This window comes from Misgurnus anguillicaudatus, chromosome 1 (assembly GCF_027580225.2).
Source record: "Misgurnus anguillicaudatus chromosome 1, ASM2758022v2, whole genome shotgun sequence".
Classification (NCBI taxonomy): Eukaryota; Metazoa; Chordata; class Actinopteri; order Cypriniformes; family Cobitidae; genus Misgurnus; species Misgurnus anguillicaudatus.
In genome coordinates, this window is record NC_073337.2 from 32200260 (window position 1) to 32225740 (window position 25481).

Genomic DNA, 25481 nt, shown 5'->3' on the forward strand with positions numbered 1-25481 from the left:
ACATCTGGCCAAGAGGAACAATTGTTTGTAATCAGCTTCTAAATAAAAAAAGACAAATGACAACTTCATCAAACCATTTCAAGAAATGAATGCATATTCAATTAAATATTATTTATAAAGCGCAAATCAGAAATAAGATTTAATTTGTTGTTTTTGAGAAGAAACCATGTCAATGATCAGGGGTCTCATTTATAAAACTCTGCGTATGGTCCTAAAAGTCTACATATCCACAAAAGCCAAAAATGGGATAAGCTAAAAGAAAATGAAGACTTCTCAAATAAAGCAATGTTCCCTTTATAAATCATGTATGAATCATCCTCAGAACCCACCCTGCAAACCCATTCTCCCATTAAGTTTGATTTTTTATAGATGACACCTATGTGTGGAAAATGGCCTACGCACGTTTCCAGCCCCCTTCTGTGTGTATGCCACTTTATAAATGAAACCCCTGAACACTAACAATCTGATCTTCTTAATCTGAACCTCTCTTATGGATTAATAAATGTCGTCTGAAGCAAAACATTAGGTTTGTGTGAAATAAATTCTCATTTTGAGTTTACTTGGCGAAAAACATTTCGGGGTTGTTTGAGCTGCTTTGTCCTGTATAATTTGAAATTGTTTTGTCTTAAGATACACACCTGTGGTGCTTTTGTAAGGTAAGTTTGTAAAACTTCTTAAATGATCTAATATTAATAAGTCCTAGTCCTGGATTAACCTAAACCCTGTCTTTTCCTGCCGATGCGTTAACATACCGCAGTGTGACGCTGCTTCGCTCCAGCAGTAAAGTCTAGAAGAAGAAGAACGATTTATGTACTGAAGTCAAGTTATAGAAAATGTAGATCACATTTTATTTAATTGCAAAAAAATACACAGAACATAGACGACAACAATGGACAGAAAGAGAGAATGAAAGTGGCATAGAAAACATTCTTAAGGAAGAAGGAATGAAGAGTGATAAGATCAAATCCATTTATATCTTTTTGAGTGAGTTTGGTTTAATTAAGAAGATCTAGAATCTCTCTTTTTTTGATAGTCTGATAATATTCTGATAATAGTCTGTTAAGTCCCTTTGCACACTCCTGTACAGTGTGTGGCGGTATGAACCAACGAGATGTGATCCGACAATAAAGCAAAGAAGAAGAAGAAGAAGATTCACTTCCGGTGTTTTAATTTAATCTTAAACAACAGCGAGCAGGAAAATAAATCCACACACTCGCATTGGTAACTATAATCTCTATACTCTTAACCATCACTTTAACAAGTGTCGTTTCAATGCACTTTTATATAAGAAGCGCGAGTATTTTAAACCACAACACCAGGTAATCTAACCCTAACTGTTAGTTATGTGTGAGTTAACCATGAAAGGCTGGCGTATGTCTAGTACTTAGCTAACGAGATTGATTCTTAATTTTAATGTGAGTTTGTCAAACTACATCAACTCTTAATACGTGTGGTGATGAATAATATGTGTCAATATAATTTAGTATAGGGAGGGAAATGTCCTCAAGCAGGAGTGCGCGATCTGGCAACAAATACTCGATGTCGACCATATCTGTGACGATAACAGACGATATTTTGCATCCTGTTGTTTTAGGTCCTTCTTACAACACAAATAATGTTAAACTGTTAATGGTATGTTATTAATGGAAACAAAACAGAAACGTCATATTTATTTTAAACTGAAGCTTTCAAGTAAAAACATTTTAAAGAGTCTTTTATCAAGCATTAAACCATGAAGCACACAGGAAGCAAAATATGACATTTTAAGTCAGCAAACAAAAAATGCATCCAAACACAGCACAGGAAGTGAAGCACAGCTTTAAATAATCTCATTTTGCTTTAAATTAGGGATCAGCTATGCTGTGATGTTTATAATAATTCATTGATAGTATTTGTGATCTGGTAGTTTATTAGAAAAAAATCTTACAAACTAACTGTCTTAATCAGAAAATGCGAATGCTGTGCCAGAAATCAGACGTATGTGCATGTTTTTCTGTAAAGCTGCTTTGTAACAATGCAAAATTGTTAAAATGACTATATATTAAAAAAATTGTATTAAAAGATTTTGGACAATATAATGTTTATTTTAGATGCAATGGAAGTGAAGGAAGAAGTTCAGGAAGTGAAAGTGGAGGAGATACAACATGAACTCGATGATTTCACCCCTGAAGAAAAATATTCAGATTATTTACAAACATCTCAGAAAAATGAAACCCAAATGATGCCGGCGGTGTGGAAAGAGTTTTATCCGTCCCAGCAGCATGCAAACAATTTTACAAATACAAACGTGAAGCCTCGCAGCGGAGAGAAGCCGTACAAATGCACTCAATGTGGAGATGATTTTACACACATGGGACATCTTAAGTTACATGAAAGGATTCACACTCGTGAGAAGAGTTTCTCCTGCCATCAATGTGGAAAGACTTTTGGAAATATGAGTTGCCTTAAGGCACATTTGAATACTCACGCTGGAGAAACACACAGGGGTTATGGAAATGAAAGAAATGTTTCAGCTAATGTAATGAATCATAATGAAAAGATGGCTTTCACCTGCTCTCAGTGTGGAAAAGGTTTTGGAGTAAAAGGAAACCTAAAAGCTCAAATAAAATCACACAACGGTGAGAAACGGTGCCCTGAATGTGCAAAAGGTTTTTCACACAATGCAAATTTAAATTCTCATGTAAGGATTCACAGCAGAGAGAAGCCGTACAAATGCTCCGAGTGTGGAGATGATTTTACAAATAAAGGACACCTGAAGTTACATGAAAGGGTTCACACCGGTGAGAAGCCGTACAAATGCTCCGAGTGTGGAAAGAGTTTCACGCGAAACGGAAGCCTGGAGTTTCATTTAAGGATTCACACTGGAGAGAGACCGTACACCTGTACTCACTGTGGAAAGAGTTTTAGATTGAAAGTTCATCTTAAGAATCACATAACAATTCACACCGGTGAGAAACCTTTCACTTGCGCTCACTGTGGAAAGAGTTTTGCACTTCAAGCGAGGTTGAAGTCTCATGTGAGGATTCACACTGAAGAGAAACCTCACAGCTGCAGTCCGTGTGTTGAGAGTTTTAAAGAGAAAACGCAGCTTAAGAGTCACGCCACCAGCCACAGACCTTTCGCTTGTCTGCGATGTGGAAAGGGTTTTTCACGAAAAACACTCCTGAAAGTTCACTTGAGGATTCATACGGGAGAGAAACCTTTCACGTGTCTTCAGTGTGGAAAGAGTTTTATAAGAGAATCAAGTCTTAAAATTCACAAGCAGTCTCATTCTGAAGAAAGACCGTTCAGGTGTGTTCGGTGTGGGAAAGGTTTCAAACATAAATCAAACCTTACGACTCACATAAAGATCCACACTGGAGTGAAACCTTACACGTGTACTCACTGTGGAAAGAGTTTTGCAATGAAATCTCAGCTTCAGAGTCACGTAACAATTCACACGGGTCAGAGACCTTTCGCTTGCTCGCAGTGTGGAAAGGGTTTTGTACAAGAAGCAATCCTGAAAAATCACTTGAGGATTCATTCGGGAGAAAAACCTTTCACGTGTCTTCAGTGTGGAAAGAGTTTCACTCATGCATCAAATCTCAAAGTTCACCAGCAATCTCATTCTGAAGAAAAATCATTCAGCTGTGATGTGTGTGGAAAAACATTCGTTTCAGCTTTGTTCCTAAAAAGACATCAGAAAACTCATACAAATAAAACCCCATACTCGTGTTCAGTCTGTGGAAAGAGTTTTTCACTCATTGACTATTTGAAAAGACACCAGAAAATACACACCTGTGAGAAAACTTGTGTGTGATCTGAGTGTGCGAAATCATTTTCAACGGGAAAAAAAGCATACACGTGTTCATACTGTGTGAAATATTTGTTTTTATATACTTCCATTTAAAACATAATAAGACATGCAGCAAGAACTATTGTAAACATTAACTAATAAGCAGTTTATGTTGTTTATATTCTGTATTGTAATCACATTTTTGTAATAATATGTAGTAGTAGAATAAATGAATCGGCTAAATCAGTGTCTGTATATGAAAGGTTTTACTGGAATGATGTTTGGATAAAGATCATGGCTGCACATGAGCCACATACACATTCAGCTCTTGTGTGTTTATTATTAACTAATGTTTCGTAGAGATTTACTGCGTTTGTATCAGCTATAATGTCAACCCCTAACTGAACAAATGATGCCGGTCTTCCTGGATTTCATTATAAACATTAAAAAGGCATAAAAACGGCAAACTCGCAATACTACCATTAGCTTTAGCGGCCACCAGAAGTCTTACACAAAGGAGCTCAAAGATGGCGGCACCCATATAGAGGGTATGCACACTGATGTCACCTTTCCACGTGACCCCATCAGCGCAAGCCCTGTTGAGTGGCAAATGTTTAACAAAATGGTTAGTTTTCTTAGCGGGTGCTGCGAAAAACACCAGTAAAACTGACTATTATCAGCTTAAATTAAATTTAGTTGGACTTGATCGCAGAGGTGGACAATTGAAAATGTAACTAATGTAACTAATGTAACTAATGTAACTGTATTGTCTACTTACATTAGTTACATTTTTCAAGCAAAGCATTCTTTAAGATTGCATATTAAAATGTATTTAATACCTAATAACATTAAAATTGTGTACTTTTACTTGAGTAAAAGTACGTTAATGTACTTACATATTAAATGTGAAATTAAAAACGATGATAATATGCTTTGGCATGTATGTTTTCCAAAGAAAAACACGGATAAAGGGCATGTGTGGCATAAAGGAAGTGTGTTTATGGATGTAAGGAGATGAAAGCGTTGTTTAGCTTTACAAGTAATCCACCCTTTTGGAAACAATTGATAAAAGACTGAATTTTAAACTTTTCTATTCCTCACAACTGATTTACTGTCTGTTAATGAAACAAAAGACCTCATAAACTTAACTGCAGTAACTTTTGTAAAAGTTATTCAGGAAATCTAAACTCCATGATAAACAGCCTAAATTAGAGCTCAACATTAGGAATTTTTGGCAAAATGTATTTATTTTCAAGTAAATATGTTAATATTTGTTACAGAAGTTTGTCAGTGATTTGCTTTTCTGCTGCACTTTAATGAACGAATGCAATAAAAGAATTATGTTGACTATGACACTCACTAAGAAAGATATTTTGAGACGTTTATATGTATTTGTCCATAAACCAAAAAGAAGCGAACATGACCTCATTTAAACAATTAAATAGAAATGATTTGAAGCTCTATTAATAATAAACAACGAAAACTGCAGCTGTGTTTTTTTTTTTTTTTATTGGAATGTCAGATGTACATACAAAAACAGGCCTGCAATAAGAAAAAAAACAAACTACAATTCTCAAAGGCAGACACATTGCACCATAACCAGTTACAGTTCAAATATGAAAATCAATTAAATAATAAAAATAATGAAAAAAAAAAACGGAATTAAAAAGGGAAAATAAATAATGGTAAAAATAAATAAATAATACTTTTTAACAATGTTGACAATACAAGGGGTTACAAATAATTATTGGGTACAAAGATCTTTGAAAAAATTGGCAATAACATTAGATTTTTCATTTGAAAGGGTATGAAGAGAGTTTGCAAGCAGAAAACTGCAGCTGTGTCCCAGACTGCGAGCAGACCTATTGCGTCACAGCAGCGCGACATCAGAATGCGTCCTTCTTTTCTCCGATAGTTTCATTATTTTGTTTGTTTGTTTTTGTTTTATGACTGTATCTTTGCTGCTGTAATAGTGGTTTTGTTGAGCTTAATAAAAAAAAAGTTAAGAGAAGCGGAAGTGGCTTTGTGGAAGTGAAAGGTCAGACTTCCGGAAACAGTCGCGCAGAGGGCGGCTAGTAAAAGATGCTAGCAGTGTTTTTATGATCGCTAAACAACATCAGCGGTATTAAATAGAAATATATGATCAGACCGATCCGATGATTTGGATGTTGTAAGACACGAGACTCAAATGATCCACCAGCGACCGCTGTTTTTAATTTTATATCAAACACATTATCGGAATAATGACAACAACAGCGCAATGATGCTTTTATGTGATCTTTCATTGCGGGAGAATTGGACTGAAGTCGCAGGATAAGAAGAAAGAGCTCATGGATGAATAAATATCATTTCTTATGAAGGATTAATTCATATAAACGCACAAATGACTGCAGGCAGTGCGGGACATTTTTATATTATAACTGAACATCTGTGTGTGTGTAGTGTGTTTGTGTGTGTCTGATGATGATGGTGTGTGTGTGTTGTAAGTACTGAGTGTAGCTTTCTGTGTGATGTTTGCTCGTGAATGTTCGTGACATGTCGGTGTTTAGTGAGTTCGTGGCTCCGCCGGAGTGTCCGGTGTTTGAGCCCAGCTGGCAGGACTTCAGCGACCCGTTCGGTTTCATCCATAAGATCCGAGACATCGCCGAGAACACGGGAATCTGCAAGATCAGACCTCCACAGGTACATAAAACACGAGATCAGACCTCCACAGGTACATAAAACACGAGATCAGACCTCCACAGGTACATTAAACATGAGATCAGACCTTCACAGGTACATAAAACACGAGATCAGACCTCCACAGGTACATTAAACATGAGATCAGACCTTCACAGGTACATTAAACATGAGATCAGACCTCCACAGGTACATTAAACACGAGATCAGACCTCCACATGTACATTTAACACGAGATCAGGATTAGGGTATTGATCATAAAGGGTACTGAACGTGTTAATAAAAGCTTTATTCTTTGTCATTTGTTCTGGTGTCATGTGTGAGTTAAACATTGAGTTGAGTTTAGTTGCTCGTTCATTCAGAGACATTATTATTATTATTGTTATTATTGTTATTATTATTGTTATTGTTATTATTATTATTATTATTAGAGGTGTGACTGTAATCTGGTGGGTCTACAGGACATTTTCAGACAATACAGCTTAAGTGTTTGTGGTGTTTGTGTGCGTTACTGTTCATTTATTTTTCACTCTGCTGTCAGAATCACTCATATGAAGCTGAGTTTAATGTCTGTGTTGGCTTTTGTTCGGTCAGGGTTGGCAGCCTCCTTTCGCTTGTGACTTTCGCAGTTTCCGCTTCACTCCACGAATCCAGCGACTCAATGAACTGGAGGTGAGTTTAATAAACACACGATGAACAGACACGTAGAGGATACTGCAGGTTTAAAGTGTTTCATTTCTCTTCTGTCCAGGCTCTTACGAGAGTCAAGCTCAACTTTCTGGACCAGATAGCCAAATTTTGGGAACTTCAGGGTTGCAAACTCCGTTTTCCTCACGTAGAGAGAAAAGTTCTGGATCTCTACCTGCTGAGCAAGGTAAAGTCACCCAAAACATAAGCTGTAATATATTGTGCTATACTGACATGATACATCATAACTCTTACTATATTGTGAATGTTTGCACAGAAGAAGTGTTGTATGTTTCATTAACCCAGAGGTAACACAAGGATGAATTTCTTGCGTGTTTTGATAGCTTGTGTCTGCAGAAGGAGGCTTTGACGTGGTTTGTAAAGAGAAAAAATGGTCAAAGATCAGCAGTCGCATGGGCTATCCGTCAGGGAAGGGGGTGCCGTCTCTGTTGCGCTCTCACTTTGAGAGGATCCTGTATCCGTACGAGCTCTTCCGGTCTGGAGCGTCATTAACCGTAAGTGAGATCGCTTCTCTTGGTCGACATCACCTGCGTTAGGTTGGCTACTGAACCCCATACTTTTAAGAACACTGTTAAAATTGAGTGGTTTGGAGAGTGAAATAAAAGATACTGTGTGGTTAAAATGTGAACGGTACTCAATCAGACCCGCATCCGGTTCTGATATCTGATGGTGTGCTGTAGGGAATTCACAGACTTTACCCAGACGTCTCTGAGTCGGAGGATACTGATGAAGGGATTGGGCGTGGGGAGGAAGAGGAGGATGAAGAAAAGGAGACGGAGCGTCGTTCTCCTCGACACATGAAGGATGAGGTGGGTTTCAGGAAGAACTTTATTCTGCTGGAGGCCATTATGCTCCAGACAATTAATAACCTTTTGATTTATAAAACATATGGCAGAAGATAACTCTTTACATTGACACAGAGATATATTCTTCTCATTTATTGCGTCTGTATGTCTCAGAGAGAAAATGAGGAACCTAAAGCCATACAGATGTTCAGCAGCAGCCCAGAAGTGCTCACATTAGACATCATCACACCTGGTGAGACTTTATTTTCACTCTGATAGGACTCTTAAGAAGGTATATCATCCATCAGTGCATTTTGTTCTCAAAGAAAAGTCATTACTGTGTAGTAAGTTGCCTCCGGAAATGATTTTCTGTTTAACTGATATTATAGTTGACGAGCAGTCTAACCGTATCGACCCTGTCTGTTATCTCCTGCTTTAAATGTTCAGTTTTAATGTCGATTTGAACATCTCTGACGCTTGTGTGTTTGTGTTAAGATGATGAAAGCTTCATCAGAAAGCAGAAGCACTTGAAGGCTCAAGCGTATGCCATTAAAATGCGTCCACGCAAGGAGATGTTGGAGGTCAATTACGTAAGTATGAAGTCCTGTTTAAATCACCAATGCGTGGAGCTTTCCCATTTACGGTATCTATGCTATTGACGTGCTTCTCCCAGATCGACCTGTACATGTGCATGGCGTGTGGGCGGGGCGACGAGGAGGACCGCCTCCTCCTGTGTGACGGCTGCGACGACAGCTACCACACCTTCTGCCTGATTCCTCCCCTGCAGGACGTACCCAAAGGAGACTGGCGCTGTCCCAAGTGTGTGGCAGAGGTACGGAAGCCCTCATAGGTCATTAACGACAGATGCATGTCTGTGTGGTGAAGTGATGAAATAATGTCAACTCATCTCACGCAGGAGTGTAACAAGCCACGCGAGGCGTTCGGGTTCGAGCAGGCCGTGCGCGAGTACACCCTTCAGAGCTTCGGCGAGATGGCAGACCACTTCAAGTCTGATTACTTCAACATGCCGGTTCACGTAAGATCTTCATCTACAATGGTTTTTATTTAATAAGGTTTCAGAGGCTTGTTTTCTCTTGGACATCACTTCTGTCAGTATATCTGGGATTGTAATAAACTCTGAACTTTCCCTTTATCTTCAAACCAACAAATGTGTGTGTGTGTTTTAGATGGTGCCCACTGAGCTGGTGGAGAAAGAGTTTTGGCGTCTGGTGAGCAGCATCGAGGAGGACGTGATCGTGGAGTACGGCGCTGACATCAGCTCCAAGGATGTAGGGAGTGGATTCCCGGTCCGGGATGGAAAGAAGAAACTCTTTGGAGATGAAGATGTGAGCCACAAATATTGTTCCTCTTTTGGCATATGAAGTGTGTGTGAAGAAATGGTTGTGAAGATTTTAACTGACCTACATCAGCCGGCCTGCATCATGCCTGACCTCACTAGTAAATGAATGGACAAAATAACCTAAACCTTAAAGCTTGTAGAAATCTTTTCTCAGAAGAGTGGAAGCTGTTATGGAAACTTTATATTAATGTCTACATATTTGGTTTGCACTGGTGTGATGCTCAGTTGTCCCAGTACTTTTGTCCTTGTATTGGATACAGCTTTACGGGCTTCATGTTTCTCTCATGTTAAATATAATCCCTTCTATTATTTAATTGTGGGGTAAATCAGTTTTTGTTTATCTGCATATACTTGTTTTTCAGAAGTGTGTTTTAAACACGGCTGTAGTGATGCTGGTTATAAGTCAAGTGTTAATAATGCTTGTGTATTGTCTTCAGGAGTACGCTAACTCGGGCTGGAATCTGAACAACATGCCGGTGCTGGAGCAGTCGGTGCTCACGCACATTAATGGAGACATCTCGGGCATGAAGGTGCCCTGGCTGTACGTTGGTATGTGCTTCTCCTCGTTCTGCTGGCACATCGAGGACCACTGGAGTTACTCCATCAACTTCCTGCACTGGTAACAGCCAATCAAAGAGCAGCAGATCTCTTTCTTAGTGAAATGAAGGATGTTTCAACTCAGTTTGTGTGTTTTGTGCTTCAGGGGTGAACCCAAAACCTGGTACGGAGTTCCAGCGCATGCAGCCGAGCAGCTGGAGTCTGTCATGAAGAAAGTTGCTCCGGAGCTGTTCCACTCGCAGCCCGACCTGCTGCATCAACTCGTCACGCTGATGAATCCAAACGTCCTCATGGAGCACGGCGTCCCGGTACTGTGTGTGCGCGTGCGTGTGTGTGTGTTTTGATTAGCCCTTCAAAAGCATGTGTTAATCCACTGCATGGCCATTTCACAAGGCTGTTCAAACTAATCCAGATATTTCTGGAGTTTGTGTAGTTTTATTGTGGTCACACATCAGTTACAGGATTGCTTTGTCATGCAGGTGTATCGGACCAATCAGTGCGCAGGAGAATTTGTTGTGACCTTCCCGAGAGCCTATCACAGTGGTTTTAATCAAGGTTATAACTTCGCTGAGGCCGTGAACTTCTGCACTGCAGACTGGGTACGTGAAAAATAAATCAATACGTGATATTAATTATATAAACAAATATTTGCCTCAGATATTTTGAGTTGTTTGTCACAGATCTGCGTTCAGAAGTCATCTTATAATACACCCATTCACTCACTCACTCACTCATACACTGTGTGTGTTTGTCATTAGCTGTGAAGCTGGCCTGTACGTGAACATTATATGATGATTGTTATTTGAATGCACAGTTGCCCGTCGGGAGGCAGTGCGTGGCGCATTACAGACGTCTTCAGCGTTACTGTGTGTTCTCACATGAAGAGCTGGTGTGTAAGATGGCCACTGACCCAGAAAGTCTGGACGTGGAACTGGCTGCTGCCGTGGTCCGAGAGCTCAGCGAGATGATGACGGAGGAGACCAGACTGAGAACGATCATCCAAGAGATGGTGAGAAACCTCAGAATAAAGAAAGTCAAAGTCAGCTTTATTGTCAATTCTGCTATCTGTACAGAGGACTGAAATACCTATAGTGTGAAACGCAACAAGTATTGACAGCTAAAGAAAAATTAAATAGAATAAACTAATAATAAAAATACTTAATATTAATACAAAATATATAGTCTGAGTTAAACAGGATATCTGAAGGAAGTATTTAAGGAGACTTTCCAAAATAAATGAGAGAAAAATGCATGTGAACTACTGTAAAGCTGATGTTGATCCTCCTGTCCTGCAGGGGGTGCTCTCTTCGGAGCAGGAGGTGTTTGAGTTGGTGCCAGATGATGAGCGTCAATGCTGGAAGTGTAAGACCACCTGTTTCCTCTCTGCTCTCACCTGCACCTGCAGTCGTGAGCGTCTGGTCTGTCTGCACCACGCAGCCGAGCTCTGCAGCTGCCCGGCGAGTGAAAAGTGTCTGCGGTAAAACTTGACAACAGCACACATAAAACACGTACACGCACCCTTAATGGAAGTAAATCGGTGCCCTTGGATTTTGAATTCTAAGCCTTGAATTTTTTTACATCGAATTTTTAACACGGAATTTTATTTTGCATCTAAATCAGACTTTGCTAGAAACTCGATGGCTTTTAAAATTCACTGTTTTTTTTACCTATGACATTTTTTCAATGTTTCAAAAGATTCCGTGTAAAAAAATTCAATGTCTCAAAAAATTCAGTGTAAAAATATTCAGAGTCAACATCCGGGGAACCAAGGAGAAGCAATCGATCCCTGTATCAAATCATTCAACAACGTATAATGTTTGTGCGGTATTAGTTTAAGCAGACTGTGTTTCTCTAATTTTGTGACTTAGATGAAGATCATAACACATTTTATGACCAATTTATAAAGAAATCCAAGTAAGCCCAAAGGGTTCACATACTTTTTCTTTCAACTGTATGTCATATTAAACTTATCAGGAAACATAGGTAACAACAGTTTATGGTTAATATAGAAATATGTGAGTGAAAAAAGTAGGCTACAGAACAAAAACGTATAAGTTCAGACAGAGCCTAAAGCCCGTTATTAAGGCAGACTAAAACAGTGGAGTCGGGATGGTCATCCTAATGATTCACATGGATTTTGTTGTTGATAAAAAGCATGCGGGTGAAAGTCAAGTTCAGGTAAAGTCAGCGGTGCGGACGCTGCAGATAAACAAAAGATAAAACCTTTAAAGCTAAAAATATAACGCTTAAAATGTGAATCACTGTTGTTGGGGTGGCTAGTTATTCTCTGCTGTTTGCTTCTCAGTAGAACTGTACAATACGGGAGAGCGGTTTCAACCCTAAATCATGTGGATAAAGCAAGTTGCAGCCATTTGTGATTGACAGCCATTCATCCAGCACGTCTCCCCGCATGAGATCGATCACACATCCAGATACAGAAGCTACTTTGATCTTGATAAATAAACGGGATTTTGTCCTGATATATTGATGATACGATCTGCCAGATGTGAAAATGCGAGATTTTGTATGTTAATGCAAATAAACCCTTTGCCTGAACTTCACCGCCTTCCCGTTTCAGCGTCACATGACCAATGGAGCGTAAATGATTGGCTGGATGTTGAATGATTTGATACAGGGATCGATTGCTTCTCCTTGCTTCCCCGATGTTGACTCTGAATATTTTTACACTGAATTTTTTGAGACATTGAATTTTTTTACACCGAATCTTTTTAAAACATTGAAAAAAATGTCATAGGCAAAAAAACAGTGCTAGAAATTTGATGGCTTTTAAAATTCAAATTCTGATTTAGATGCAAAATAAAATTCTGTGATAAAAATTCGATGTAAAAAATTCAGTGCTTAGAATTAGAATTCAAAATCCAACGGCACAGATTTACTTCCATACACCCGCACAGCAGCACCGCTTATTTACTCTGTGTGCATATGTGTGTGTTACAGGTACAGATACGATCAGGACGAGTTTCCCACAATGCTCTATGGGGTGAAGTCACGTGCACAGTCCTACGACACTTGGGCCAAGAGAGTCACGGAGGCGCTATCAGGCGATATCAAGAACAAGAAAGATCTGATTGAGCTGAAAGTTCTTCTGGAGGACGCCGAGGACAGGAAATATCCCGAGAACAACCTCTTCCGTAATCTGAGAGACACCGTGAAGGAGGCTGAGACGTGCTCATCTGTGGCTCAGTTATTGCTCAGCCACAAACAGAAACACAAGTATGTAGGCATACATCAGTGACAGAGTAAACCACCTGAACTTAAAGTCAAAATATTTTAGTACATGTTGATAATATTTTCCATAGCGAGTGATTGATTGATTACATTGAAGTGCCCTTAAATTTGTCTCCAGTAGTGATGCAGATGGTTAAAGCTAAGCATACAATAAATACATTTGTTTGGTGTTTTAAGACGAGAACGTCCTGAGAGCGGCGCACAAAAGGCACGAAGCAAACTGACCGTAGACGAGTTGAAAGTGTTTGTGGAGCAGCTGTATCGCCTGCCCTGCATCATCAGCCAGTCTCATCAAGTTAAAGTAAGTCAAACCCGTCACTCCTACTGTGTCAGTAAAATGTTCAGAAAGTTAAAACCGTGGATGATGAGCCTCAGACGCACATTTGCTTCATGCTTTTGGTATGAACAGCAGCAGGTTCGTTGATTTGTTTCCAGTGAGCGCATACTTTACTGTACTGTACTTAAAATTCATGAATTCAGATCTAATGGATGGATGGACAGAGTACAGATGGATGTTTCGGTGTCTCACAGGGCTCTAGACTCATTCAACATAATGGTCGCACTGGTACAACTAACCTTTCTTAGTTTGCTCACTTCTTTATTTTAATCATAATGACCTTGCATGTTTATGATATATGCTGGTTTTGCATTGATGTAAAGATTAACAGTGACTTAAAGCTTCATAGAACATTTTCAGATCATTAAAATGTGTTTGAAATGTATATGTAAACATGCTCTAGATGGACGTGTTTGATCATACGCCTGTATCTCGCATGTTTGCAACCTCTTGCAAATGATTTTAACTTTTACGTGCAGTTCATCAATGTCACAGCAGCGGACCAATCAGAAGGCACAGACGGCACGGCAAGCGTCGCACGTTTTTGTTTGTGGTAGTAAACTGACAGGGTAATATCTGCGCCTCGAGACCCTGGCAGTTTGTGCTGTGATTTCTGGGTATTTTTTTGATTTAGACTTTGTTTGCGAAGGGTTGATTGCTACTTTCCTTTTTCTGTCCTGAAGCAGTGCTGCCCCGGCCACCTGGCAGAGTAATCCTTTCAATAAGAAATCATTTGTTCTGAGTATGTTTCGAACGTGCGTGGTTGAATATACCAAAAGCTGTGCAGATATGTGCATGTGCGAGACGGACACAGAAAGAAAGTATACCCGGGTGCCAACCATGTACCAAAACAACATGAACACTAATGCAACTGTGTATAATTTTATCTTTGGCTTAGTTTTGGTATAACGTTGCATAAGCAGCACAAAAGGTTATCACTAGTAGTGATAAAACGTCAAATAGTGCGCTGTAAAGTTGCTTTGGATAAAAACACCTGACATAAAATAATTAATATTGATGTCTTCTTTCTACTGTTATCACACAATAAAGCCGTTTTGTCAACGTGTGTTCTTTCTCCAATGCAGGAATTGCTGGAGAACGTAGAGGACTTTCATGAACGCGCTCAGGCGGCTCTCTCGGACGAGACTCCAGACTCCAGTAAGCTCCAGGCTCTTTTAGATTTGGGCTCAGGACTTGACGTGGAGCTGCCCGAGCTGCCGCGTCTCAAACAGGAGCTGCAGCAGGCGCGCTGGCTGGACGAGGTGCGTCTGACGCTCGTGGAGCCGCATCGAGTCACGCTGGAGCTCATGAAGAAGCTGATCGACTCGGGCGTGGGCCTGGCGCCGCATCACGCGGTGGAGAAGGCCATGGCTGAGCTGCAGGAGCTGCTGACTGTGTCGGAGCATTGGGAAGAGAAAGCTCGGACGTGCCTGCAGGCCAGGTGACTGCAGATTCCTCTGTGTATTCTTGTGTATGTCCATGAGCGAGTGATGTGTTCTCAGATGCTGTTAGTAAACGTGAAGCATGATTGTGCTCCTACACCAAAAGTTAAAAAAGTGATCGTTCATTAAAAAAATTAAATTCGTAGTTTGTTTCACTCGCATTCTTCCAGACTTTCTTCTTTTCATTCACATAGCTTTAATTCACTAGAATCAATCATTAAAAATATCTGACGGTTGACAAATGGATAGAGTAAATGGTTAACATCCTTCCCCAGGCCTCGGCACAGTTTAGTGACGCTGGAGAGTATTGTAATGGAAGCAAAGAATATCCCAGCATACCTGCCCAATGTGCTCGCCCTAAAAGACGCCCTGCACAAAGCAAAAGAATGGACGGCCAAAGTTGAAGCCATTCAGGTAAAGGTTTGACCTCAAAGTCTTTAGAAACCTAACCTGTCTTTAAAAGCCAGAAAATGCAAGTGCGTGCTGTGTATCTTTATTAAAAACAGAACGGCAGTAACTACGCCTACCTGGAGCAGTTAGAGGGTCTGCTAGCGAGGGGTCGCTCCATCCCGGTCAGATTAGAAGCCTTGCCACAGGTCGAGTCACAGGTGGCGTCTGCCAGAGCCTGGAGGGAAAGGACGGCTCGCACGTTCCTAAAGAAAAACTCCACGTACACCTTACTCCAGGTAACACGCAACTCCACCAAAGCTTACTATCTTTTAGTGACGTCATTAAAATGAAAAACTTATTTGACTGTTTTACTGGTCCTCATCCATCGATAATGAAACCCTTTCAGGTGCTCAGTCCACGTGTCGACATCGGCGTGTACGGCACCAGCAAGAGCAAACGCAAGCGTGTCAAAGAACTGCTGGAGAAAGACCGCGGCCTGGAGCTGGAATCTCTGAGCGACCTCGACGACGGCTCGGAGGAGACCCGTGACCCCGGTGCCGTCGTAGCCGCCTTCAAAGCCAGAGAACAGCAGGAAGTAGATGCCATCCATTCGCTCCGTGCCGCCAACCTGGCCAAAATGGCGATAGTGGAGCGCATAGAAGAGGTAAAATTCTGTCTGTGTCGTAAAACGGCCAGCGGATTCATGCTGCAGTGCGAGCTGTGTAAAGACTGGTTTCACGGCGCTTGCGTTCCCCTGCCCAAAGCCGGATCTCAGAAGAAAACGGTGGCGGGCTGGCAGAGCTCAAGCAAGGAGTCGAAGTTTCTTTGCCCGTTGTGTCAGCGTTCCAGGCGACCGAGACTGGAGACTATCCTGTCGCTGCTGGTGTCGCTGCAGAAGCTTCCCGTGAGGCTGCCGGAGGGCGAGGCGCTGCAGTGTCTTACGGAGAGAGCCATGGGCTGGCAGGACCGTGCTCGGCAGGCCCTCGCCACCGACGAACTCTCCTCGGCCCTGGCCAAGCTGTCGGTGCTCAGCCAGCGCATGGTGGAGCTCGCTGCTCGAGAAAAGACAGAGAAGATTATCAATGCAGAGCTGCAGAAGGCGGCAGCCAACCCTGATCTGCAGGTAAGTGCACCTGAAATAGTAATGATGTGTTGTACTGAGGGTAGAAGTGAGATCAGTTCATGCTGGGGATGGGAGGGGTCTTTGATCTTCTCAGCAGTCTTCAGCACTCTCTGCAGGCGCTTGCGCTTCATTACAGTTCTGGTGACGTACCACACAAAAGAGTTGTCCTAATAAATACAACCTCTACAACACTTGCTGTTTGATTGTCAGGGTCACATCCAGACATTTCAGCAGGCTGGTTTTAGCAGGGCAACGTCACCACGACCCTCCATAGACTACGACGATGAGGAGACCGATTCAGACGAGGACATTAGAGAGACCTACGGATATGATGTAAAGGATTCAGGTGCTTGATGAACTGTTTTTAGTCATTTTTAAAAGTAGTCCTCCTGTTCATTTCAATCAAGTCTAGCACTGCTATTTTTATTATTAAGGTTCTCAAAATCAACAATTTACCCGCCAGCATTTTTCATGATTTTCACAAAAGTTTAATGCCTCCCAGAAAATGCTCTTCTTTAAATATTAAAAAAAATTCAATATATTAAATTAAAGAACAGACCCTTTGCTTTCAAACAAAAAGACTGTTTCATCCTACCTTCATTAGTTCTCTTTTTATCACCTCTCAAATATGGGTAGGTTTCTTCAAAACACCTAATTTCGAGCAAAAGCTGAGATAATTCCATTTTTGTAAAGGACTTTTGATAGAGGTTCTGCGAAGATTAAGCGAAGATTAAGCGGGTTCTGCCGTTGATTGTTGGTCAGGCATCAGCTGGGCATCACGTTGAGGTACGACCAGTAGATCAGAGGTGTGCCGACTTTCACATCTACCAGAACTGGGTCTGTTTGTCTCATTGTCCTCGGGGTCAAGGACGAGACAGGGAGAGAAAAACAAAATCATATTAGCGTAGGGGCCGTTCACATTTAATGCAAGTGTCACACAGTGATGTGGTTTAATCAGCTTAGTTTCAGACAGACTAACTATTGCGGCATAATTATATTATCCACAGTTGACGATTTAGCAAATTGGGGGACCAATGCGAAGTTATATATGGTAACTAAGGGTCACCTTCCGATCTTTAAGAGAAAATGAAACCTTTTGACCCGTTTGACTAAGGCCTGTAACCCCACTGTCGTCGTTAATGCATGTTCAGTGGCAAATGGGTCTGTATGGCATACTATTCACAAGACACATGAAAGCGCCAAAATCGCATGCCGACCATACGTTAGAGATGCGCGGATGGGCTTTTATTTCATCCGCAACCGCATCACAAAACTCATCATCCGTCCGCCATCCATCCGCACCAACGTTTCTGACCAGTTTTCAAAACCGCACCCGCCCGCCATCCGCTGACTGGGCGATGCAAGGCGCTGCTGATGACAGCCGCTGCTGATGACAGCCGCGAGACTAGAAAGCCCTATAATATAAGCAGTGAACTCAGGCTATGTTTACATTAATGCGTTTATACTTTAAAATGCGTTACTTTTGCTACGTTTACGCCTTTCATCTACATCACCGTTTTCGACCCTCATAAACGGATTCGTTCGTCAACGCTGCAGACCCTGTTTTAGTTTAAGAAACCAGACGTTGCGCTGAGTGTATATGTAGATGGAGTCTTATGTAAACAAACAGATGGTGTTAACGTGACAGCGCATCATTTTCAAAGTAAAAATTATTTTATTGAGGTAAATGGAGGTTTGCAACGGAGGTTTTGACAAAAATAGTAAACATCTACCAACCAGCTATTATAAATGCTATATCGGATTGTTTTAACATGTATCATAATGTCTATTTTATATTTATGTTTGAGTATTGTTGGGTTTGAATATTGTTGTAATGTGTTTATGTTTTGTTTAATTTTAGTTAGCTTATTACGAAAGATAGACTGTAATTTTAAACGCCATATAGGGCGTTGTAAAGGCCAATATGAAGGGAGAATTGTAATGGGTCAGGCATTATTTTCGAGTTTAATTTAAGTTTTGTTTTCTACTTTAAAATGAATTTCGTTTCAGATAATTTGTCTCTTAATTTTAATCGATGTTTTGTTGATAAGTTTTGTGAATATAAATTAATAAAAACAATAAACTCAACGTCATTTATATTTAATGCTCGTTTAGCTAGCGAAGGACGTGCACGGACCTCGCACACATTTAAAAATTAATGCAATAAGCATTTCTGTAGGCTAAAGCTATACTTCACCTCTTATATATGTTTGATTGAAGTTTGCATTTGCTGAAATTTATTTTTGCTTCAAGTTCGTTAAGTACTGTTCACTTGAATGCTTTCTTTTTAAATCATAAAGACCAGTCTCCGATCGGCGCACATGACATGGGACAAAAATAAATAAATAGCCTAAATTAAACGCACAAATTACATAGTCTGCACTAGTGTCATCCTCCTGATTTACCACTTTGTAAAACTTATTCCAGGCAACCCTTTTCTGACCTTTTATTTCCTTTGTTTTTAATTCTCATTTTTTTTGAGTTTGCCACGTACCTCCTTCGCCGGCGTTGATAAGAGCTGTGTCAAAATGCGTCCTCATTTCTCTGCGCTGTTAATGATAGAACGAATGGATCCTTAACATGCCGAGGCTATCCCAAACAATTAAAACCTTTATTAAATAAAAGTGTATTTAGAAAACTTTTTCTTGTCACTGTTTTAGTATGTTATGTTTTGTGTTAATATTATTCGGTTTATGTTGCGTATATTTCTAAGGTTGATTATTTGATATACTGTTGTTGAATAGTTTAATCTACATCAATGTGTCATATTTTCTAAAATAAATTCATATTTTTCTGATTACATATTTATTTTAATAAGTCAGAAATGTCTCCGCTGTTTATTGCTGACAGGCGCGATGGGCGCTACTGGGGGCGCGTGCAACAGGTGACCCAAATTATGGGTCCTCTGAAGGCTAGACCGTCTCATTTCAGTTCTCTTCGCGAACTTCTGAGCCTGCCACCTTGATAGACATAATGCTCACCTTTAAGGTCGTATGCTTTGAAGAACAAAGCTAATAACAAGCAGTCGATCCGCCACCCGCCCGAATTTAATTAAAATATTATTTTTCGTCACGTCATCCGCCCGATCCGCGGTTTATCCGCGGAGTCCGCGGCTGTAACCGCCAACCGCGCATCTCTACCATACGTGCCAACCCGTTTGACTAAGGCCGGAAGCCCCACTGTCGTCGTTAATGCAGGCTCAGTGGCAAACGGGTCTGTATGGCATACTATTCGCAATAGAAAGAAAGCGCCAAAATCACAACCCAACCACACGTGCCAACCCGTTTGACTAAGGCCAAAAGCCCCACTGTCGTCGTTAATGCAGGTTCAGTGGCAAACTATTTAATGCAATTCATTTTGAAGTGTTTATGCAGATAAGGTTTTTATTTATTTATTTGGTTGGTCTGTGTTATGACCGCGAGTGCTTTGTTCCGTAAAAATAACTATTGCGAGTTAAGTACCTTTACTAGGCAAATTATGCGAATGCTTTGTTGAAGAGAAAAGTTTTAAGTCTAGATTTAAAATTATCGACTGTGTCTGATTCTTGGACATCGGTTGGTAAATCATTCCAGAGCTTAGGGGCTAAGTAGGAAAATGACCTTCCACTTTTAGACACATTTGATAGTCTAGGGATAATCAAGAGACCAGAATTTTGCGAGATATGACGGTGCTAGGCCATTTAAAGCTTTGTAGGTGATTAGTGATATTTTAAATTGTATGCGATATTTAACTGGTAGCCAGTGTAAAGATGCCAGAATTGGGCTTATGTGGTCGTACTTTTTAGATCGAGTAAGTACCCTTGCGGAACCGTTTTGAACTAGCTGAAGCTTGTTTACTTGATTTGCATGGCATCCTCCGAGTAGCGAGTTACAATAGTCTATTCTAGAGGTCATAAAAGCATGGATAAGCTTCTCTGCATCTGATACAAACAGCATATGGCGTATTTTCGAGATATTTCTAAGATGGAAGAATGCTGTGCGGCAGACGTTGGCGATATGACTATCGAAGGATAAGTTGCTGTCGAACATCACACCTAAGTTCCTAACCGTGGAAGATGACACCACAGTTCAGCCATCTATGTGCAACTTGTAATCTGACATATTATGTTTGTAGCGATTCGGTTCAATAATAAGTATCTCTGTCTTATTGGAGTTCAGCTTAAAAAAAGTTATGTGCCATCCAGTCACTAACATCGCTAAGGCAGTCTGTTAGCTTAGAAAACAAGTGTGTTTCGCTGGGATGTGAGGAGATGTAATGCTGGGTATCATCCGCATAGCAGTGAAAACTTTTATGTTATGTTTCCTGATAATGTCTCCTAGGGGTAACTTTATAACGAGATCAGGATAGGACCTAAAACTGATCCCTGCGGTACACCGTATTTAACCAGGGAGTGATATGACTCTTCCTCGTTTACATAAACAAAGTGATAGCGATGGGTTAGATACGACCTAAACCAGGCTAGCGCCTGACCACTGATACCAACATAGTTTTCTAGTCTTTATTTGTGATATAGTGAGTTATAACCAAATTCAAGCTGCCGCATAGAGCAGAAACTGTAAGGAATTGCAGGGGGTTCATTAGATAATAAAAAATTAATAATTCATCAATTAAAATGAATCAGATGATTGCAGTCCTCATGGGGTTCTCTGTAGGATTTTTTTGGTGCGTCATTGTTGGTAACATTGTTATATTTTAATTGGCAAAAACCTGTTAAAGCATTACAGGGTCTGACAGGATTATGAAAACAAATTTGATTATTTGTGATTTTAAGTAAAGGATGGATGCTGTGACAATTTCTTAAAAAATCAATTGTGCAAAAAATCAAACCGAGAGTCACATTGCGTCTGCTTATGTTTATCATCGCCTAAATAACAGAATCCATTTATGCAGATTACAAAAAATTCTACAATATAATATTGATTTGTCTCGCTCTCCTCTTACATTATTAAATTTTAAAATATGTAAACTATTCATCACGATTGATGCCTAGATTCCCGCTTTAACTTTTGAGTGTAAGAACTTACAGTGGCTGTTAAGTTTTAAAGACTTTTTAAAATAAATCTATTGTCTCTCTCAGGATTCAGGTGAAGTGAAGCCGTATTTATTTTGTGATGAGGAAATCCCTGTGAAATCAGAGGAGGTGGTCAGTCACATGTGGCCGACGACGCCGTCTTTCTGCGCAGAGCACGCATACTCATCGGCCTCCAAGTCCTGCCCACAGAGTAAAAACAGCACAAACACATTTATACTTTAAACCCTCACATTTACTGTCAAAGCACAACAACATCATCTTTTTTTCAAATCCTCCCTAGATCCCACTGTCCCACGCAAACAGCCCAGAAAAACACCCTTAGTGCCCAGGAGTCTGGAACCACCGGTGCTCGAACTGTCGCCAAGTGCCAAGGTTCAGCTGGAGGAGCTGATGATGGAGGGTGATCTGCTGGAGGTGTCTCTGGATGAGACGCAACACATCTGGAGGATTCTGCAGGCTACGCACCCTCCATCAGAAGACAAGTTCCTGCAGCTCATGGAGGTAAGAGTGGGTTTGTTGTTTATTAGATATTTCTTTCCTAATTTGTAGATTTCCAACCTCTCCGATCCTCTGCTGTTGCAGCCTGATGATGCTCCTCTAGACAAACCTGTCAAGCTAAAGGTGAAGGACATCGAAAAGAAGAGGAAGAGGAAGCTGGAAAGGGCAGAACAGCAACTTCTTCTGGCCGCTAGTGGCATGGATGGACGACCAAAATCTAAAGACATGAAACGGGTGCTGGACCTTAAGCCCAAGAAGAAGAAACTGAAGCTCAATCCGGACAAGTCTCGCGAGCTGAAGCAGCTGGCCAAGCGTCTGGTTAAGGAGGAGAAGGAACGGAAGAGGAAAGAGAAAGCTGCCGCCAAGGCCGAGTTCTCCAAGGATGGGCTCGAGAAGAAGGCAAGAAAAATCCTGGATATACCATCGAAATACGACTGGTCCGGCGCCGAGGACTCCAATGACGAGAACGCCGTTTGTGCCGCCAAGAACTGCCAGCGGCCGTGCAAGGATAAGGTCAGTGATGATTTTATGATCCTCTAGTCTTGACCTGAATTTTGATCGTCACATGTCAGCACATGTAAACTTACTGCATATCCTGTTTTTAATTGAATGTAGGCACAGACTGTGGATGTTAGACAGTAGGGGTGTGAGGTTTCACATGCATGTTCACGGTTCGGTTTGAATCACGGTTTTTATGGTCATTGTTTTTCTGAACTTAAGCGAAAACTTTCTGCTGCCAAATCAACAGAACTCTCTTTGATTTAGTGTCAAACATCTGAGCTTTCCCATCAGAAGTTCTTGAATTTAGGGCTGTTATTAATCTAGATTTTTTCCAGATCATTTGACCGATTCAAGTTTGAATCAGAGTGCACTAAAGGATAGTTAACCACATGGTATAAAATTATATAATTCACTTTTTAAAGTATCTATGCAGAAAGTAGACATTGTTTAGAAATATAATGGTAGCCTAAATCTAAAAACTAGACCTGAAACTTATGTTCAGGCATTTCTATAAGGTTTTGTTGTATTTGATTGTAGTTTAAGTACACAGTCATAATCTCACATCACATGTTAACCAAACAATTCAAATATATTATTTTCTAACTATTATAACATTCTCCTATGATTGGTTTAAAATTTAATTCGATTTTTCATTAATAATTTCATCAATAATTTGGATAATTTGTGCTATGATGGACTTCTTTATACCCTTCTTTAAAATGAATCTGTTCAAAAAAGTCATTTATTTGTAAATATTTACGGTATTGTTTGCTTGGACCATTGCATTTCATTCTGCATCATCTGCACTGCAGCGTAGACATGTTTCATATGCAGTTATAATTCAGCAGGTACAACTGACACGTGGGGTTTAGGTCATGGTTTCAGTCATCTTTATCAAAACATTCATTATAGATGCATTGATCCGAGGGAGTTAAACCACCACACCCCTATTTAACAGTGAAAAACTTGCATCTGTTGCTCACATGAAGCTATCAGACTGCTTTAGTCATTAAATGTTGTTGGTTATAGAGACTCATCTAACTGTTTGTTTGTGTCTGTGTGGTTCAGGTGGACTGGGTCCAGTGTGACGGCGGCTGTGATGAATGGTTTCATCAGGTGTGTGTCGGGGTGTCGTGCGAGATGGCAGAGAACGAAGACTATATCTGCTCGGCTTGCTCTCGTAAAGTTACCACAGAGACGGTAGTGATGTCATCGGCAGTGTGCAGCAGTCAGTCTGTCCCGACCCTTCCTCAAACCGACCCTCAGGAGAATAGTTAACACTCGGACCCTCACCCATCATATGACACTGATATAAACATCATCACGTATGAGTACAGATTCAGCTCACGATGTCTGTGGCACAGGGTGAGCGATGATGAACGAACCCAAATCCACGGCAGATCAGAGGAGTCGGCACGACATCGCGCAGCAAATGAACTCGAGTTCGATCTCTGCCGTCAGCAGGTGTGGGATTGGGATTAAATGCTTGGATTTAGGGTATCTATTTATGATGTAAATGGATTTTTATCAATTCATAATGGGAAGTTGGATGGTAGTTTTTCCACATTTAGTCAAATCATTGTTGTCATTTTTGCATTACAGTGTTGAGATATTAGGGAAATGATCATGAATAAACCATACTAGTCCTAAAATGAGCTTCATTTTCTTGATAAGATCTATTATTATCCCTGTACGTTCAGAACTGTTGAACCTCACCTGCGCCTGATGTTTGAGCTGCACATTTCAGATAGCACATAATGCAGTGAAGAGGTTAGGCTATGAAAACTTAAGAGGTTTTTAAAAACTGCAGCATCTGTTGACCTTCACTTTTCCCAAATCTCTATTTGTCTGCAAATGTTTTCACATTTGATTGTGTGTTTAATATTTGTTGAACTTTGTAGTTATCATCACGTTTTATCCTACAGAGTGTAAACTACTTTTATTAAACATGACCAGATGAACTACAGTTGCCATGAAAAGTTTTAATACCATTTTCTAGAATCAGTCAAATGCTGAAAGTTTTGGAGGAATTGTGAAAGTGAATGTGTCTCATGGAGTAAACTTAAACACACTAAATGAATAAAGGACAAAGCACTTTACTTCAAATACCTCCAATTATCCCTTTTAAGCAATCGCTGGCACTTGTAAGATTGGCGTTTGCCAGTGGCAGAGATGGTGAATCACGTGACCTGACAGTTGCAGCTCCCGCCAGCCAGTTGAAGATTAAACCCCTACAGAAGATCTGAACGCTTCACGACACACATGAAGAAATCACACTGACAGAAGTAGAGAAACACACAGAATAACTCGCACTTTGCATTGTGTTTATTGTTTATTCAACTGTGACAACCAAAATAAACTAGAAATCTCTCTTTTCTGTGTTGTGTAACATACCAACCCTGAATCACACTATCCAACCACACACACACATATATACATACATACATATACATGTGCATATGAATTCAGTCTTATGCATGAATTATTAAACTCTTAAAGCTGTCATTCTTTTTCATCAAAATGTAAACTTTTTTCAAATGTACCAGTCAACATTTGAAGTGGATCAACACCTTTCATAAAAGTTGTCTTAAAACCAATACCCAAGACCTGTTCTTGTCTTAGGACAACTTTGGCTAACTTTTTTGATTCACTTCAAATGTTGACTAGTGTAAATAGTTTTTAAGAAAAAATACTTTCAAAATATATTTAGATTTTTTAAAGATGGTAGTTTTAGGGGGGCTAACATGGGGGATCAAGCCCCCCTAAAAAGGGTCTAGAACCTTCCATGTCATATGATAATCAATATGAAAAAATTATTTCTCAACCTTTGCACTTTTCTTGAATAGTTTATATTCTGTCTGATGTGCTTGCTGTTATTTTCTGTGTTTGCTTTGTTGATGGGTTATAATAGATTTCATTCTTATTAAGTCGAACTTTAAATGGCACTCTTCTTCATATCTTTGGAAAACACCCACCAGGACTGTGCACCTAATGTCAGGAATAGGTTGAGCAGATATCTTGTTTTATAGGAAATGCAGTAAGCA

General features: G+C 40.3%; 2 protein-coding genes across 5 annotated transcripts; both read left to right on the plus strand.

Moving 5' to 3' along the window:
* The first annotated feature begins 1066 nt into the window (after positions 1 to 1066).
* Positions 1067 to 4099, plus strand: LOC129431817 (uncharacterized). 2 transcript variants are annotated; one of them, XM_055189892.2, is made up of 2 exons: positions 1067 to 1221; positions 2091 to 4099. In XM_055189892.2, exon 2 carries the CDS (start codon positions 2096 to 2098, stop codon positions 3797 to 3799), a length of 1704 nt encoding a protein of 567 aa, XP_055045867.2. In that variant the 5' UTR covers positions 1067 to 1221; positions 2091 to 2095; the 3' UTR covers positions 3800 to 4099. The 2 variants fall into 2 exon arrangements, with proteins under 2 accessions (XP_055045867.2, XP_055045868.2); XM_055189893.2 differs by having other exon boundaries at positions 1178 to 1319.
* Positions 4100 to 5724: 1625 nt separating this feature from the next.
* On the plus strand, positions 5725 to 24812 carry kdm5a (lysine demethylase 5A). Of its 3 annotated transcripts, none has more exons than XM_073870045.1 (26): positions 5725 to 6457; positions 7049 to 7126; positions 7206 to 7328; positions 7486 to 7656; positions 7843 to 7971; positions 8122 to 8200; positions 8443 to 8537; positions 8621 to 8779; positions 8864 to 8983; positions 9135 to 9293; positions 9745 to 9926; positions 10011 to 10173; positions 10345 to 10464; positions 10680 to 10874; positions 11161 to 11342; positions 12824 to 13099; positions 13292 to 13415; positions 14537 to 14892; positions 15169 to 15307; positions 15400 to 15579; positions 15690 to 16406; positions 16617 to 16739; positions 21484 to 21628; positions 21719 to 21939; positions 22021 to 22449; positions 23506 to 24812. In XM_073870045.1, the coding sequence occupies exons 1-26, from the start codon at positions 6311 to 6313 to the stop codon at positions 23713 to 23715; spliced, it is 5022 nt and encodes a 1673-aa protein (XP_073726146.1). In that variant the 5' UTR covers positions 5725 to 6310; the 3' UTR covers positions 23716 to 24812. The 3 variants fall into 3 exon arrangements, with proteins under 3 accessions (XP_073726146.1, XP_073726145.1, XP_073726147.1); XM_073870044.1 differs by having other exon boundaries at positions 5728 to 6457; positions 16617 to 16752; positions 21491 to 21628; XM_073870046.1 differs by lacking the exon at positions 5725 to 6457 and adding an exon at positions 6578 to 6643 and having other exon boundaries at positions 16617 to 16752; positions 21491 to 21628.
* The last annotated feature ends 669 nt before the right edge of the window (positions 24813 to 25481 follow it).

Excerpts from the sequence above, each read along its gene's own strand:
- kdm5a (XM_073870044.1), top strand. The coding sequence starts at position 6,311 with ATGTCGGTGTTTAGTGAGTTCGTGGCTCCGCCGGAGTGTCCGGTGTTT. Across the intron at positions 15,308-15,399 it reads CCAAAGTTGAAGCCATTCAG|AACGGCAGTAACTACGCCTA; the intron begins GTAAAGGTTTGA and ends TATTAAAAACAG. Across the intron at positions 16,753-21,490 it reads ATATGATGTAAAGGATTCAG|GTGAAGTGAAGCCGTATTTA; the intron begins GTGCTTGATGAA and ends CTCAGGATTCAG.
- LOC129431817 (XM_055189892.2), top strand. The coding sequence starts at position 2,096 with ATGGAAGTGAAGGAAGAAGTTCAGGAAGTGAAAGTGGAGGAGATACAA.